Source organism: Urocampus carinirostris, chromosome 15 (genome assembly GCF_059441175.1).
Source record: "Urocampus carinirostris isolate Australia breed hairy pipefish chromosome 15, RoL_Ucar_1.0, whole genome shotgun sequence".
Taxonomy (NCBI): domain Eukaryota; kingdom Metazoa; phylum Chordata; class Actinopteri; order Syngnathiformes; family Syngnathidae; genus Urocampus; species Urocampus carinirostris.
In genome coordinates, this window is record NC_142363.1 from 11,445,882 (window position 1) to 11,462,371 (window position 16,490).

Consider the following 16,490-nt stretch of genomic DNA (forward strand, 5'->3'; position numbering starts at 1 on the left):
TAGTAGGATTTCTGAATGTTGAGTTTAAATTTCAACTACAACTGTCAATATTAACACACAGTTGACTCATTTTTTTACACCTCCATTACAAAAGAAATTGCTTTGTAAGTTATTTAATGCCAGTACTTGTAAATAGGATCAAAATGCAAAATAACAAGCAACACATTTCTCAGATCTTTAGTTCATGCCAATTTGCACACAGACAAAAAAATTTTGGTTAGCACATTTATCTAACACGCAAAAGGTCCCTGGTTCAAGACCGGGTGGAAGCCTTTGTTGGCCAAGAGAAGGATGGGCGTCACCAGGCTGTACTTGCCCAATATACACCACAGGAAATGGCGCTCTAACTACCCTAGTGGTTAGGGGAAACCAGACACATAGGCACAGAAATGCAAATTACCTGTCCTTATGTTAATCAAAAATGTATGGCACATTTAATGCATTCCATTATTGACAGATGAATTAAAAACCAGTGTATACCTATTTTAATTTTGATCAATCCAAAGACCAAACAATTGAGTTACAAATGACAACATTAGTGTGAGTTACTCTGTTAAGGTGATGGTAATAAACCACAAATTCATAATTGTCAGTTGTTGGTGGGCCTTAGAAATAATGGTGGATAACTGCAGGTGATGGACTTCACAAGGATAAAGCATGGACTTGATTAATAGATGTTTCAATTGAATACTGTTTTAATTAATTAACGACCACAACCTGTTTGCCCGGAATTAACAAGTAATTGGATTGATGTGGGATTATCCATCGTCTCTGCTTTGGTGAAGGGCCTTACAAAGCAAAACAACCTTGGTTAAAGTGTAGAGATGGTTTGTCATGGAATGAATGGCAGGCAATTGTGCCCCAAGCTAAACCTGCCAACTGCTTTGTACTATCTTTTTTCACATTGTCCTTGGAGATCACCATCTTTCTACACCCTGACAATCATTGACTCTTGTGACAGAGACTTGTTTAATGCCACTATACATTTTAAAAAGAATGAGGCAGCAGAAATGTGCACTGCAGATGGTAAAAATTACTTAGCTCACTTAACATCAGAGATGTTTTTTCTTTTTTTTTACCCCCTCTCTCCCTTTTCCACAAATTACTCCAAGAGCAGGGAAATTGATAGATTCCTTGTGCAAGAAGGCCCCTGAGTCACACATGGAAAACCTTTGTTTCTTCAGCAGTCTCAATTGTGATATCAAGTCAGGCAACTCGACTGCTTTGAAAGGTCTCGGTGTTAAGAACACACGATAAAAGTCATCTCTGTTGGTAAACGAGCTGACACCATAATGTTGACGAAAAATATACCCACACTGCCTATATTGACTCAAAAATAACATGTTGTTTGTTTTAAGTGAGGGTGCTGAAAATGCTTTCCATGAAATGTCTGGCAGCGTACGAAGGATGTACACATAAAGTATGGAAAGGCATGAGCATTTTTGGAAATTTTGCCCAATGTTCCCAATCAGTGTAGTAAATTCATAAATTCCATTGCTACGCAGATGACACTAGACTCTATCTCCCGATGGAGGAATCTGCCACACTAAACTGTGGAAATTTGGAGGCCTGCCTCACTGAGATAAAAGAGTGGATGTCACTCAATTTCCTGCGTCTTAACTCTGAAAAGACTGAAATGTTAGTTATTGGTCCATCTAAGTCCCGTGACTTATTCTCTAAAACCGCTGTGAACATCGACAATTGCCACATCACACAGAGCGACTCACTTAAAAATGTAGGTGTCATTTTTTACCCCGATCTGTCCTTTCAAACACATGTGAAGAAAATTACTAGAACCGCTTTCTTCCATCTCCGTAACATTGCTAAAATTCGTCCTATACTTTCTCAGTCGGATGCGGAAATCATAATTCACGCGTTTGTTACCTCCCGTCTCGATTACTGTAATGCACTACTTTCCGGTCTTCCGATGACCAGACTCAAGAGTCTTCAGCTGGTACAAAATGCTGCAGCGAGGCTTTTAACTAGGACAAAAAAAGTACCATCACATCACCCCAATTTTGGCTAACCTGCATTGGCTCCCTGTTAGCCTAAGATGTAGTTTTAGGGTTCTCCTATTACTAAACAAAATCATACATGGACTTTCCCCCTCATAACTTTCAGATCTGATTTCCCCCTATGTCCCGGCCCGAAGCCTTCGTTCCGAGAGCGCCAGTCTCCTGGTGATCCCAAGAGCCAAGAAGTGTTCCGCTGGTTTGAGAGCGTTCTCCATCCGGGCACCGGTGTTGTGGAATGCTCTTCCCCCTGAGATCCGATCTGCAACCTCAGTGAAAATGTTTAAATCTAAGCTTAGAACTCACTTCTATTCTATAGCATACGAATAACCTAAACTTCTTATATGTAATAACTTGTGAAGCCCTTTGAGACTATTTGTGATTAAGGGCTATACAAATAAAAATGACTTGACTTGACTTAAATACCGCTGTTATGAATGACGTTACGTAATGGTGTTATATTTTCAATAACCGGGTTATCAACCAACAATTTTTTCCGCCATTACTATTACTGATGTTCGAAAGAGGTGCGTTACTCTGGCTGGTGAACAGTAAGGGCGGCGTGTTCCAGCACACCTGACGCTGTTTTGAGTTGACTTGACTACGTCTTTTCGGATCATGTCAACATTTAAAATAGCAACTTCTTTAAAGTTGGATAGCGATTACGATTATAGTATTTACTAATGTGTCAAAAGAAAAGGCAAATGAGGGCTGATTTGTAAAAAAATGTGAGACCTATATTTGACAGCAGCAGTGCCGCACCAACCGTCTCGTGTCGTTCGCGAACGAAACGTCTCAATGAGCCGGCTATTGGAAGTGACTGAAGGGAGCCTGCTCCCCACTAATCAACAACTGGTTCCCTCCGAGACACCTTTTTTCTCTTATGATTGGTCAATATGTATTTTGGGGGGGATTCTGTGTTTATTTCAAATTTGTTGTGCATAAAACAGGTACAAATTGTTTTTTATTTTTCTGTAGATTTACAAATATATTAATTATATTTTCTGTGTTTTTAGTGTTAATATGTTTGTATAAAATTGGAAAGATGATTATTTTTCATTTTATCTCTTTTTCCTCTTGTTATCGTATCTTTCTTTTTTTTATGTTTTCCCATTTTTGCCTTTTTTCCCCTCCCTTTTAAGTTATTTCATGCATGTTACATAATAATTGGTACTGTAGGGATTAAAGCAACGGAAACAACCTAGAGAGGTGTTTGAGACCCAAAAGAGTCGGCTCTTTTAAGTAAGCAGAGTCAAAAAAAAACCTGTTCTCTAAAAATAGTCAGAATTCCCGTATCTTCAAGTAAACTCAGTTCAAAGACATCACCGCAATGTTTCGTATTTGCTTCGAAAAAGTAAAATTGTTTAATACACAACTTCCTTTAAAGTGACAAATAGTAACCTGGGAACTTGTAACTTTTACTACAGAATAATTCAGTTTCTAAGTACTTTTTGGATGACGTAGTGAATAATTATAACCAATTACTTTTTTAAAGGAATGTGCCAACACGATTCCCAATGAATATCACACAGGTTTTTTTTAATTTTGGACTAAAATATATATCTTTTGAGTTTATCAAAGAACAAATTTATCTAAGCGACAAATGCATCATAAAACAGAAAAAATAGGAGCTTGGCGTGTGTTACTACAATTATTCTTGACATTTCTAGCATTCTAATATTTTAAGTCCATGGAAAAAGTCCTTTTGTCACGCAAATTAAAGACAGCTATTCAAGCCTTGACCAAGCACTAGTAACCACAGGACAGACAGTCTGTGAGGAGACCTGCGACCGGGGGGATTCTAAATTAAAGTCACGGTTATGAAATTCAAATTTCAAGTAGAGGCCTATTTTGTTCCTTCCATCACCTATGCCAAAACTATTTCCCTCTAAACTTGCTATACCATTCCACTTTTCATATCAACAGAATTCTATCTTGTTCCAACTATTTCATTCCTGGGACTTTGAAGTGGAAAATGTTGATTTACAGTATAAATTGTTTGTCATGCAACCACACAGGTAGATTCAGATAAGGTTAGATTATAAGGTTTTATTATTTAAGATGAAACAGCAGGAGTTCCCACACTGCTCAAGTCTGTAAATCAATTTCAATTTGATGCACACACACAAACACACAAATACCGGTAGTTCAAGTTGATACAAGAGAAGTTCATAAATCATCATACTTGGACAAAGACTCATGAGGGAACTAGGTGAATAAGGTAGACACTGTAAATTCGATTTCAGTAAGAGGGACACAAGGACTGGTGAGTTGAATGTATTTTTTAATGGAAAAAAACCCATTCTTAAAACAAAAGCAGAGGTGGTTTAACATACATGTTAAGATGAGAAAATCGCAAAGCTACCAATAATGACGCCTCTCAGTCCTTACAAAACTTTACATCACAACTCAAGGAATTGGAATACCCATACTGTGTAAACCAAATAATCCACATAAGGATCTGGGGGACACTTGACAGGAAATTCTTAACAAGCGTAAGTGATAGATTTTTATCTTACTCCATTCAAGGAGCCCAAAATTTGGACTGAAAGAAAGTGAAACAACATAACTTAAATTTTGGGTAAAAATGATAGTGACTTAAGGTACATTTTGATACACTGAATGACCATACAAGGGCAAAACCATTGCGGCTGAAATAATTGTTTTTCTAAACTTAAATAGTAATGCAAATCCCATCACTCCAGCATTATGCCTCAAAAAATATAGCACATATTGTTAAATGGATTAGTGGGGATCCACATGCTCCTAACACTAATCAAACAAAATCCTGTCAAATAAAGTCCCATTTGTAAATATGGGATGTTAGTAAATATATTTTAGCAATGCGGTTACCATGTTGTTGAGGTAGAAAGGAATCCCACTGAGATTGAACTAAGTAGTATTAAGTTACTCTTAACTAGAGTCTCAACAAACTAAATGCAATGTATCTGTTTCAGTTCTGCTATTGAAAATACCTTTCACAAGAGCAAGAGAATGTAAACAAAAAAAACTTGTAACATTGAATGACACATTGGCTTAAACCTGTAGCAAAAAATTAGCGACACTATTGCAAGGGTTTACCGTACATCAACACAAAATACTCTGAATATTCCTAAATTCTAGCACAGCATTTTCTCACCAGTGAATGGCGTCGTTATACCCATGTATACCCATGGACACATTGGATAAAAACCCATATTTGTTACATGACTGGGTGTTGACCTACTTGTTGAAGCAGAACCATTTTTCATCAGCAGAGGAAAGGGCAGCGCAAAGGGTGGGTGCGAGGGTATTATTACCACATTACATCTCAAATGCTTAACTGTCATTTTACTGATGACAGACACAAGAGGTTCAGCTGATGGCCTACAATATAGTCAGCGATTCACAGGTGAAAAAGGCTTGACAGAGTTCAACACACCACATCTGTTATATCAGAGTTCGTACACATTTTTCATGGCCAAATTAAAACACTATTTAAAAACCTTCAAAGTCAATGTTCCCATTTCTCGAGTACCATTAAAATAAATCCAGTGTGAATCAATCCATAGCCCTGTTAATCAATCAAAGTCACTGAGTGCTGACAGGGAAATGTGATAAATCCTAACCAATGTTATCATTCACTGAGTCAAACTGCCTAGAAACAGTGCAACGAATTCATGCTTTTACAAGCACTTCACCCAAAATTCAAGCACTTTTCAAACCTTAAAAACACAACAATAAAATTCAAGTATTTTTAAGGATATCAAGCAACCCTGTGTGTGTGTGTGTGTGTGTGTCTCCATTGGCTGTGCATTTCTTGCAAGTAGCAAGGCAAGGATGGAGTGGAGTACAAAGGGCCTGCAGTCATGATTTCCACAGAGATTGAAGCCATATGGCTGGTTTCATGAAACAGCTGGTGCAGTACACTGTATTTAGCGAGGTTTAATAGAAGAATTGCACAGTAATTTTGTTGAAAGTTATGGATATGTTCCGTTGTAATGATGTCCACATAATTGCAATGTCAAATGATTAACTGTATCCTCAACTTCAGTCTCTTTTTATGTACTAAGATACTGCAAATATGTACCACCAAAAAAAGGAAAAATATCACAAAATGGATCTTACCTGATTGATAGAAAAGTGTGTTTGTATAGAGTTAATTATTTGTCCTGTTTTATGCAGATTTTGCTTGTCTTTCTAGTCAAATATAAAAATGTCCATTATTTTCCAATTGTAGAAAAACGACTTCTGATTTTTAAATGAGCAAAAACTATTTGCCATCTCTCCAATAGTACAATTTTGCATTTTGGGACAGTATGTATTATTTGACTGCTAGATGTCACTGTATTGTATAGTGAAGGGGTCTCCAATGTGGTGCCTGCAGGCCCCCTGGAAACAGTTGAGGTGCCGCCGGACATGTTCTGGAAATAGCTCACCAGAGATGGGTCATTGTCATCTCATCTCATCTCATCAGCCGTACCGCTTATCCTCATTAGGGTCGCGGGGGGGGCTGGAGCCCATCCCAGCCATCTCCGGGCAATGGGCAAGGGACACCCTGAACTGGTTGCCAGCCAAACGCAGGGCACACAGGGACAGACAACTCATTCGCTCATTCACACCTAGGGACAATTTGGACCGGCCAATTCACCTGAAATGCATGTTTTTGGAATGTGGGAGGAAACCGGAGTGCCCGGAGGAAACCCACGCAAGCACGGGGAGAACATACAAACTCCGCACAGGAAGTCTGGAGCTGGATTTGAACCCACGACAGGTTCCCATGACATGAACTGTGCCGCACAAGCGCTAACCACTGCGCCGCCGTGCTGCCGGGTCATTGTCATATAGTTTTCAAATGTTTTTTAGTGGTTGACATAGTCTATTTAACCCTACTTCCAATAATTAACCGTAATAATTAATTAAAATAATTAACAAAGTGATAACATGACAAGTTGTTATTTCAGAAATGCATACCAAACTGGGTGCCCTTTGTGCTAATTAGGAACTAAATTTAGCTAAGAGCTTGAAAAAGGTTGGAGATCCCTGGTGAAGTGCAACCAAGGAAGAGTGCTAAACAGCACAAGGAAGAATACAAACTAGAGAGACTAAAAGTCACCGAAGCTCACAATTTTTCTTCACTTTTTTTTTTTTGTCGCCAGGTTCTTGATTTTTAGGTATGAGTAGCAGCAGGATGGCCGACAATGATGTAAGCTCGGTTTAGGTAAGGCACATGTTATGGGGGAAAAAAAGTTTGAAAAAAATAAAAATTATATATATATATACTGGACTGTCTCAGAAAATTAGAATATTGTGATAAAGTTCTTTATTTTCTGTAATGCAATTAAAAAAACAAAAATGTCATACATTCTGGATTCATTACACATCAACTGAACTATTTCAAGCCTTTTATTATTTTAATATTGCTGAATTTGGCCTACAGCTTAAGAAAACTCAAAAATCCTATCTCAAAATATTAGAATATCATGAAAAAGTATACAAGTAGGCTATTTAACTAATCACCTGAATCATCTAATTAACTCGAAACACCTTGCGAGGGTTTCCTGAGCCTTAAAAACACTCAGCTTGGTTCAGTAAACTAAATCACAAGTATGGGGAAGACTGCTGATCTGACTGCTGTCCAGAGGACCATCATTGATACCCTCCATCAGGAGGGTAAGACACAAAAAGAAATTTCTCAAAGAGCAGGCTGTTCACAGAGTGCAGTTTCAAAGCATATCCACAAAAAGTCTGTTGAAAGGGAAAAATCTGGCCGGAAACGCTGCACAACCAAGAGAGATGACCGCAGCCTTAACAAAATTGTGAAGAAGAGCCGCTTCCAGAATTTGGGGGAGCTTCAAAGACAGTGGGCTGAAGCTGGAGTCCAGGTATCAAAAGCCACAGTTCACAGACGTGTCCGGGAAATGGGCTACAATAGCCGTATTCCCATGGTCAAGCCACTTCTGAACTCAAGACAACGGAAGAAGCGTCTGACTTGGGCTATGGAGAAGAAGCACTGGACAGTTGCAGAGTGGTCTAAAGTCCTCTTTTCAGACGAAAGCAAGTTTTGCATTTCATTTGGAAGTCAAGGCGCCAGAGTCTGGAGAAAGGCTGGAGAGGAGCAAAATCCAAGTTGCTTGAAATCCAGTGTGAAGTTCCCACAGTCAGCAATGGTTTGGGGAGCCATGTCAGCTGCTGGTGTTGGTCCACTGTGTTTCATCAAGTCCAGAGTAAATGCAACTGTGTACCAAGAGATTTTAGAGCACTACATGCTTCCATCTGCTGAAAAGCTCTATGGAGATGAGGATTTCATTTTCCAGCATGATCTGGCACCTGCCCACAGTGCCAAAACCACCAGTAACTGGTGCACTGACCATGGCATCACTGTCCTTGATTGGCCCGCTAATTCCCCTGACCTGAACCCCATCGAGAATTTGTGGGGTATAGTTAAGAAGAAGATGAAAGACACCAGACCTACAAATGCAAATGAGCTGAAGGCCGCTATCGAAGCATCCTGGGCATCAATAACACCTCAGCAATGCCACAGGCTGATTGCCTCCATGCCACGCCGGATTGATGCAGTAATCCGTGCAAAAGGATTCCCAACCAAGTACTGAGTGCATCAATGGACATTTTCAAATGTTTGATTTAGTTTTGCTGTTATAAAATTATTTTTTTTACTTGGTCTGAGGAAGTATTCTAATATTTTGAGATAGGATTTTTGAGTTTTTTTCAGCTGTAAGCCAAAATCAGCAATATTCAAATAATAAAAGGCTTGAAATAGTTCAGTTGATGCGTAATGAATCCAGAATGTATGACATGTTTGTTTTTTTAATTGCATTACAGAAAATAAAGAACTTTATCACAATATTCTAATTTTCTGAGACAGTCCAGTATATATATATATATATATATATATATATATATATATATACACACACACACACACATTTGTCTTTATATATTTCCCAAACAAACAAACTCATAAAACAAAAGCAAAAATATCAAAAATGAGCCAATTGTTCTATCAATGGGCTACTTTGTTTGCAGTACATTTATAACATTGAAAATGCATTCATGACACTATTAGGGCATTTGGCTATTTTAGTAAAATGATTTCTATTGCAGTGTTTGAAATAACGTCTGCCCGGGGAAAGCATCTTTTACATCGGGCGTACAACTTACAAAACGTCGCCGTACATGTGGCCGACAAAAAAAAATAAAAAAAAATTCAAATCAAACGTTTGCTTTACTCCGATTTCAAAATCTACGTTCGGTTTGGAATTTTCGGAATTTCGGTTTATTTAGCAATTTGCATACTCGGCAGCCGATCAGAAGCCCGCGTCGAATAACTTTGTGCTTCCGGACTTTCCCGAGCCTTACAAGGTCGTCCATTTGCATATCATTTTCCAAAGTAGACGCACAGAGAACACAAGAAAAATGGATAGGTGGTTAGGAATCGAGCCAAAACCTCAGCCCCAGAAGAAATATTCAAAAGAAGCAAAATTTATGACGCTTCAAAACGTAAACATACATTAAAAGCATAGTGGAAAGAGGGGTTCACGTGGCTCGTAGCAGACGACGCTACGCAAACAATGCATGAATAAGGATGAGTAAATACAGGTACATACTGATGGCAGATTGAAAACAGCGATGTCATATACATGCAATGGATGTAATAAGATTTACAATAAAATTAATTTTTAAGTGTTGTTCTGTTGTACATTCTGATTATCAATCCTTAATACTTTGTGACAATGTTTTTGGGGGTTTTTTTGCAATTAGTCGTCTTATTGTGTTTTAAGTTGTGTAGAATGGGGCATGCAACTTTATGGCTGGGCAGGCAACTTTTCAGAGTTGTCTGCCGTCTGGTGTCCGGTTACTTTTTGTCACGAGTTTCAGACACTGCTCTATTGTAAATATTCTACAACTAATCAGATTGAATCAATGATCATGGAAAATACTAAACCAACTTAACCTTCGATATGGATTAAAACAGACAAAATATTTTTGTTTTTTTATGGACTCAATTATTTCCTTTTTATATGCTTGTTTAACATTCAGTCATTTTTCTATAGTGTACTTTTGCAGCATGGCCACAAATCCTCAGAACCTTTGCACAGTATTTGTTAATCAGTATTCAGTACATAACAAACAGTGAATCCAATCTGCTGTGATGAGCAGGAAAATTGAAGTGTTCCCCCGAGTGTACTACACTTTTGCTGTTTCTGACCAATTACCATAACAACACTGAGCTTCCAACATGCTGAGGTCAGAACAGTTGATTAAAGTTTGCTGTTTAATCACCCTCCTGTTCTACAGGCTAGGATAATTGCATAAACAAATGGTGTACTGTAATCACAATTATGCACAAGCGGTTAAAAATATTACACGTGGATGCACTTTCATTATTTAAACTGATCAGCGGAATAATCTCCAAAAATTGACTCAAGCAGGACATTGGCAGGTGACAACAGCGGGGGAGGAACATTTTAAAGCAAATTGTTTAATGATGCATTTCAATACAAATTAGGTGCTAAATGAATATTGCAGAAAAAGGTCAGTGGTGTTCACTTTGCAGTATTTGATCCACTGAATTTAGTGTCAAAACAACAATGCGGCCACGCTATCAATGAAGGCAGAATAAAATGCTACAAATAAAACAAAATGTAAAAATGCTGTACAGTGGGACCTCGCTATTTCGCGGTTCCACGTTCGCGGGTTCAGAGCTTTGCGGGTATAAAAAATAATAATAATAACGTTTAAAAAAATAAAAAATTAAATATGAAAAAAAAATATATATATATATATATATATATATATATATATATATATATATATATATATATATATATATATATATTTTTTTTTTTATTTTATTTTTTTTTTAAGCATTTTTGAAGGGGCGTCGCTACTTCGTGGTTCCACGTTCAGAGCTTTGCAGGTCTAAATAATGATAATAACATAATTTTTTTTTGTTTTTTTTTTTTAAGCATTTTTGAAGGGGCGTCGCTACTTTGCGGATTTTCACTTTTCGCGGGTGGTTTTGGTCCCTATTAACCGCGATAACCGAGGGATTACTGTACAGTGGGACCTCGCTACTTCGCGGTTCCACGTTTGCGGGTTCAGAGCTTCGGGGGTCTAAAAAATAATAATAATAAAATACAAAAAAATAAAAAATTAAAAAATATATACATGTTTTTTTTTAAGCATTTTTGAAGGGGCGTTGCTACTTTGTGGTTCCACGTTCGCGGGTTCAGAGCTTCGCAGGTCTAAAAAATGATAATAATATAAAATATATATATTTTTTAATTATTCTTTTTTAAGCATTTTTGAAGGGGCGTCGCTACTTCGCGGATTTTCACTTTTCGCGGTTGGTTTTGGTCCCCATTAACCGCGATAACCGAGGGATTACTGTATCTTCTTAAAGACTGAAAAGTAATGTGTTTGATTATTCGCAAAGTTAGTTTAACAATAACAGCACAATTATGAGCTACATTAATACGTCGACATTAGGGGTGTCAAACAGGCGGCCCGGATCCGGCCCGCGAGACAACGCGCAGAGTAGCGCAAGAGAAAAACCAGCTGCAGGTTGAAATATGTCCACTTGATGTTGCCAAAGCCAGGTGCCTCTCACAAAGACGCTGTACTTGTATTTCTCTCTCTCTCTCTCTCCTTCCTTTTTTTCTCTCACTCTCAGTCCCTCTCTTTCCTCCCCTTTTCTTTCACTCTCTGTCTCTCTCTTTGTTCCTCTTTGTCTCTTTCTGTCTCTGTGTCTTTTTACCTTCTTTTGCTCTCTCTTCCTTTTTTCCTTTTCTCTCTCTTCTCTGTCTCTCTCTTGCTTTCTTTCCCCTTCTCTCATTCTCCCCTTCTCTTTTCTCTATTTCTCTTTGGATTTTTTCTTTTTCTCCCTTTCTTTCCCCCTCTCTCACTATTTCTCTTTTTATCTTTTTTGTTTCTAGCATCCTCTTTTCTTTCTCTGTCTTTCTCTTTTCTCTCTCTCTCTCTTTTTGTTCCACCCTCTCAACTGTTATCTCCCTCTCTTTCTCTTACTTTTTCTCTTTTTTATTTCTCTCTTATCTATTAGTCTGGCCCTGAGAGAATTTTTGTTCTATTGTGTGGCCCCTGAGTTAAAAAGGAGTTGGACACCCCAGATCTACATTGTAATTACAAAGTAAAAAAATATAAGTAACATTGAACATAAAATGCAGCACTAAAAAACTACCAGAAACATAGTCTCAATACTCGAGCCATATGCCTTTCAAAAAAATGCCTCACACAATATTTTTCATTATTAAAATTAGAAAAAAATGTGTAATACAACAGCTGCCATAGTTGTAATGTTGTGATTTTGAAATGTATCACTGCATATAAACTACAGTCATGATTGTATTCAGTCCTTTTTTATTTAAGGCAACTCATGATTATTCATTTATTATTTTATTTACTTCTTGATATAATCATTCATTCAGTTGTTAGTCAGTCTCTTCATAGTTTCAAGAGATGTAGGAAGGCCTTAGGTTCTATCAGTACTTGCCAGATCTGGTAATGACAAAGCACTGGTATAAAATAGGGATTTTTGCACTACCTATAAGTTTAATTTTTGTCATAACTTGCCCCCCAAGTATAAAAGTTTCGTCAACCATTATTGTGGCCCCCTTGAGAATCAAACAACTTTGTTCTGTACATCATCCAGCAGTTGTTTTACCGCATCTCACAACCTGACATTACGAACATGTGGAGTAAAAAAAGTCATTCTTATTCAGTAACCTCCAGCTTTAGATTGTTTGTGCAAATGTGCGGACCATTTTATTTAAATACAATGTCACTGGGACTGTCCACCACTGCAATTGAGTGTGCCCGTATGCAAGTGCTTCTGCTGTCTTTTTCAGTGCAGAAAGCCCAGATGTTTGTTTTGGAACACCTCAATAAATGATTATGGATAGTTGACAGCACACATGCTGATTCAGCATGATGGTCCACAACTGGTTTCAGAATAGTTGCTTAAATAGCAGTGTATGAAGAGATTTGCATTTCCGAAAAGTTTGAGATTGTTTTTACACAAACACTGTAAATATGAAGTTCTTACCTTTTGGCCTACTATAGAGCACACCAGATCCTTGACAGCAGAGAGTGACAGGTCATTGCCCTCCAGGTTCACAGTCTCTCTGGTCAACCCAATTTGCAGCAAGAAAGACACCCCGTGGAAAGAGCTACGGGAGCTGGTGGGGCTTGGGACACTGTGGTTTCCATTGGATAGTCGCGTGTAGAGTGGTCCAGTCAAGGATGGGGACAAAGTGGGTGGCAATGTCGGGTGATGTGGATGGAGAGATTGAAGTACGGCTCGAGGTAAGGATGTGGGAGAAGAGGCAGACATTGGCTTTTTTCCAATGGTGACTTGTAATGCTGAATATTGGGGAGTTCATTCAGTGACAGGAGTTATGGCAGGGAATACTTTTGGTGTCGTACGCTTTTGTGAGTCAGACTTGTATGGCTTTACACTGTGTCACCTTGGCATTCAAAATCCGGTGCAGCCTGAGCTCACACAAAAGATGTTCAGACAAGATAAAGTAAATCTCAAGAACGTCAGTGCAAAAAAATTCATATCCTGGCATGATGCTCCTTGACTTTACTGAAGTCACTGATCCACTCACACCACAGGAAGCCTGTCAACCAAAAACACAAACATTGGAGGTGTTTGTAATTCAAACAAAGCAAGGAAATAGTTAGATCATTTGTGAAACATTGCTTTATCAGATTTTGCTTTAATATGGTATGCATACAAATAAAATGGAAAAGCATATTTTTATATCTCAGCAAGTTTCTGTGATATTGATGGTTGATTTTAAATCATTCATTTTTAAAGACCTTTTCTCAGATAGTACTTGACAGAAAAAAAAGAAAATTTGAAAATTAAAAGTAAATAAAATCATAATTTTCCCGCCCAAGAGTACACTATACCTATACTTAATTAACAATTTCCAATTAGGGACACTCCCTACTTCAGGGGTCTGAAATTCAAGGCCAATTGCAGCGATAGTTTGAGGCCCCTTGCCTTAATATGAAAGTTAAAGGGAAAGTGTGTATTATTTGACCACTGAAAACAAGTGCTAGAAATAACAAGTAAGAATATGAATTTTGAGGACTGAAAGTGACCATAAAGCGCTATTTTCCTCTATTTTGTGGCGGACAATCATGTCATCTCCATCTAAGTGAGGCTCATGTTATGTAAAAAAAAATAGAAATTTCTCGACCTGCGAGTATTTTTAAAAAATGCATATTTGTATGATAGTTCATGTATTATTGCTCATTTTTTAAAATCAATATTCTGTTTTTTTTAATGGATGACATGGGGAGGCACTAAATAATAACACACTGTCCCTTTGAGTGCAGCCCAAGCAGATTATGGATTAATGTACACCTGATTGATTGATTGATTGATTTATTTAAATACTACCGTACATCTTAATGGTTTTTTTTTTACATATTTTTTTGCCCGGGAATATAAAAGGAAAACAATATTAAAGAACAGTAGAATGTTTCATCAGAACTTTATTTGTTGAACACACAATTTGGCCAATCCTCACCCTGATCCTAGCCCGGGTGGCCCCCAAGTAAATTGAGATTGAATCCCTGCGCTAATTAATAACCGTTGATTAAAAATAAAGTAAACGGCCCGAAGCTTAAGACATTAATGCGGTCCGCTGATATTACAGTACAGTTGAGATTTGTGACACTTTTTGTTGCAATGTCCCAATACAAAAAAATGTTTTTTGTTGAGATACTTTTATTAAAATATAGTCAAGAAATTGATCTTACGCTGAAATGCTTTGCCACACTCCCACAAACTTTTTGCACCAAGTAGCCTACCGCCTCCAGAAAGTGTCAATTCCAGAAAGTGTCAATATATATGTATATATATATATATATATACAACCTAATTCAGCAATTTTAAACAAATTTTAAAAACCTGGAAAGTTTTTTTGTAATATTCGGGGACAAGGATATACACAAAGTAGAGTAAGGATACCGTATATTTATTTATATAGCTACTGCATTGTGTAAAGTTAGCATTTTATCATGACTTGTACCAAAATAAAATTAGAAAATATTTATTTGCATAAAAGTACAATTCAACAGTAATTATCTATTGTGTGCAATGAATTTTTGGTTTAATCTACTGATTATTTTCAAACGTTTATTTAGTTTTGTTTTTTTTACTTTTGATGATTTTTAGCACTTTTTTACATTTAATATGATCATTTTATTTTATTGTAGTTAAATATAACATGTCATTGCAAATTGTGCATTATCGTTTTATCAGTACATGCTAATTACCGTAATTATACATCTTGGAATTGACACTTTCTGGAGGCGGTAGGCTACTTGGTGCAAAAAGTTTGTGGGAGTGTGGCAAAGCATTTCAGCGTAAGATCAATTTCTTGACTATATTTTAATAAAAGTATCTCAACAAAAAACATTTTTTTGTATTGGGACATTGCAACAAAAAGTGTCACAAATCTCAACTGTACTGTAATATCAGCGGACCGCATTAATGTCTTAAGCTTCGGGCCGTTTAGCATGACTGAGAATAATAGAAACCCATAGTAAATTTGTTGTTATGATCACAAATGTGCGACATTTAAAAGCATTAAATGTTGGCTATATGGTTTTGAGCTTTGCAAAATTCCTGAATTGTACTTTCTATGCTGTCCGTAAACAACCCGGGTGCATAAAATAACAACTCAATAAGTTCCACAAGCTTGAATGCGCATGCCAAGCGGACGTTTCGTTTGGTGGATCTTTTTTCCCATTCCAAAGATGAATCCTAATACCTGGATTTTGTTTTAAAAGCTATACTTTACCTTCAGAGTAAGCCAGGAACGCATTTCTTGCCATTACAAGCGGACCGAAACAAACTTTGAATTTCCATCAACTGCGGAAAGCCGCGTCTCCACTTTTAACTTGCACTGGGCTAAAACTCGTCGAGGAAACCCGAACTAAAAAAAACAGGTCCCAAAACAAAAAGCAGCGTAAAACTTTTCCATTACAAATGAAAACTTCCATAAATGTTCCTCTTATCGTTGTTTCGAATACTGTAGTAAATTCATGCGCATCTTATTATCCTTCCAGCTGTGGACTACTGCTACACTTAAGAGGAAAGTAATGATACTTGCTGGGAGTTGTAGTCTTCATGTAGCGTTCCTACAGTACACTTAACTTTTGGACTGCAAAATCTGAACTACAACCCTTATGAAACAATGGCGCCAGAGGAACAGACGGATTTGCGCATGCGCACATATTTTCCGTTATTTTACGTTTGTCTGTTTCAAAATGAAAAATGTGTTAGGTTAATGAACTGGGACAAAATGTTTGTAGAAGTTTGAATGTATCAGTAAGAGGGCAATAAGTAAGTGTCAGAAACGTATGCATTATTTGGACTAAATATAGTTTTTATTATGAGCTGGATAAGGATGGTAAATTATTCGCCCGTTATGACAC

At 37.4% G+C, this 16,490-nt stretch overlaps 1 protein-coding gene across 1 annotated transcript in view; it reads right to left on the reverse strand.

Moving 5' to 3' along the window:
* The window catches only part of prkd3 (protein kinase D3), a 61,981-nt gene extending 45,732 nt beyond the window's left edge, over positions 1 to 16,249 (reverse strand). Inside the window, exons 1-2 of the mRNA XM_088354357.1 lie at positions 15,854 to 16,249; positions 13,078 to 13,654 (exon numbers count right to left, since the gene is read on the reverse strand). Coding sequence (XP_088210483.1) covers positions 13,078 to 13,365 — 288 coding nt within the window. The 5' untranslated portion in view covers positions 13,366 to 13,654; positions 15,854 to 16,249. The remainder of the gene's footprint in view (positions 1 to 13,077; positions 13,655 to 15,853) is intronic.
* Between the last annotated feature and the right edge of the window lie 241 nt (positions 16,250 to 16,490).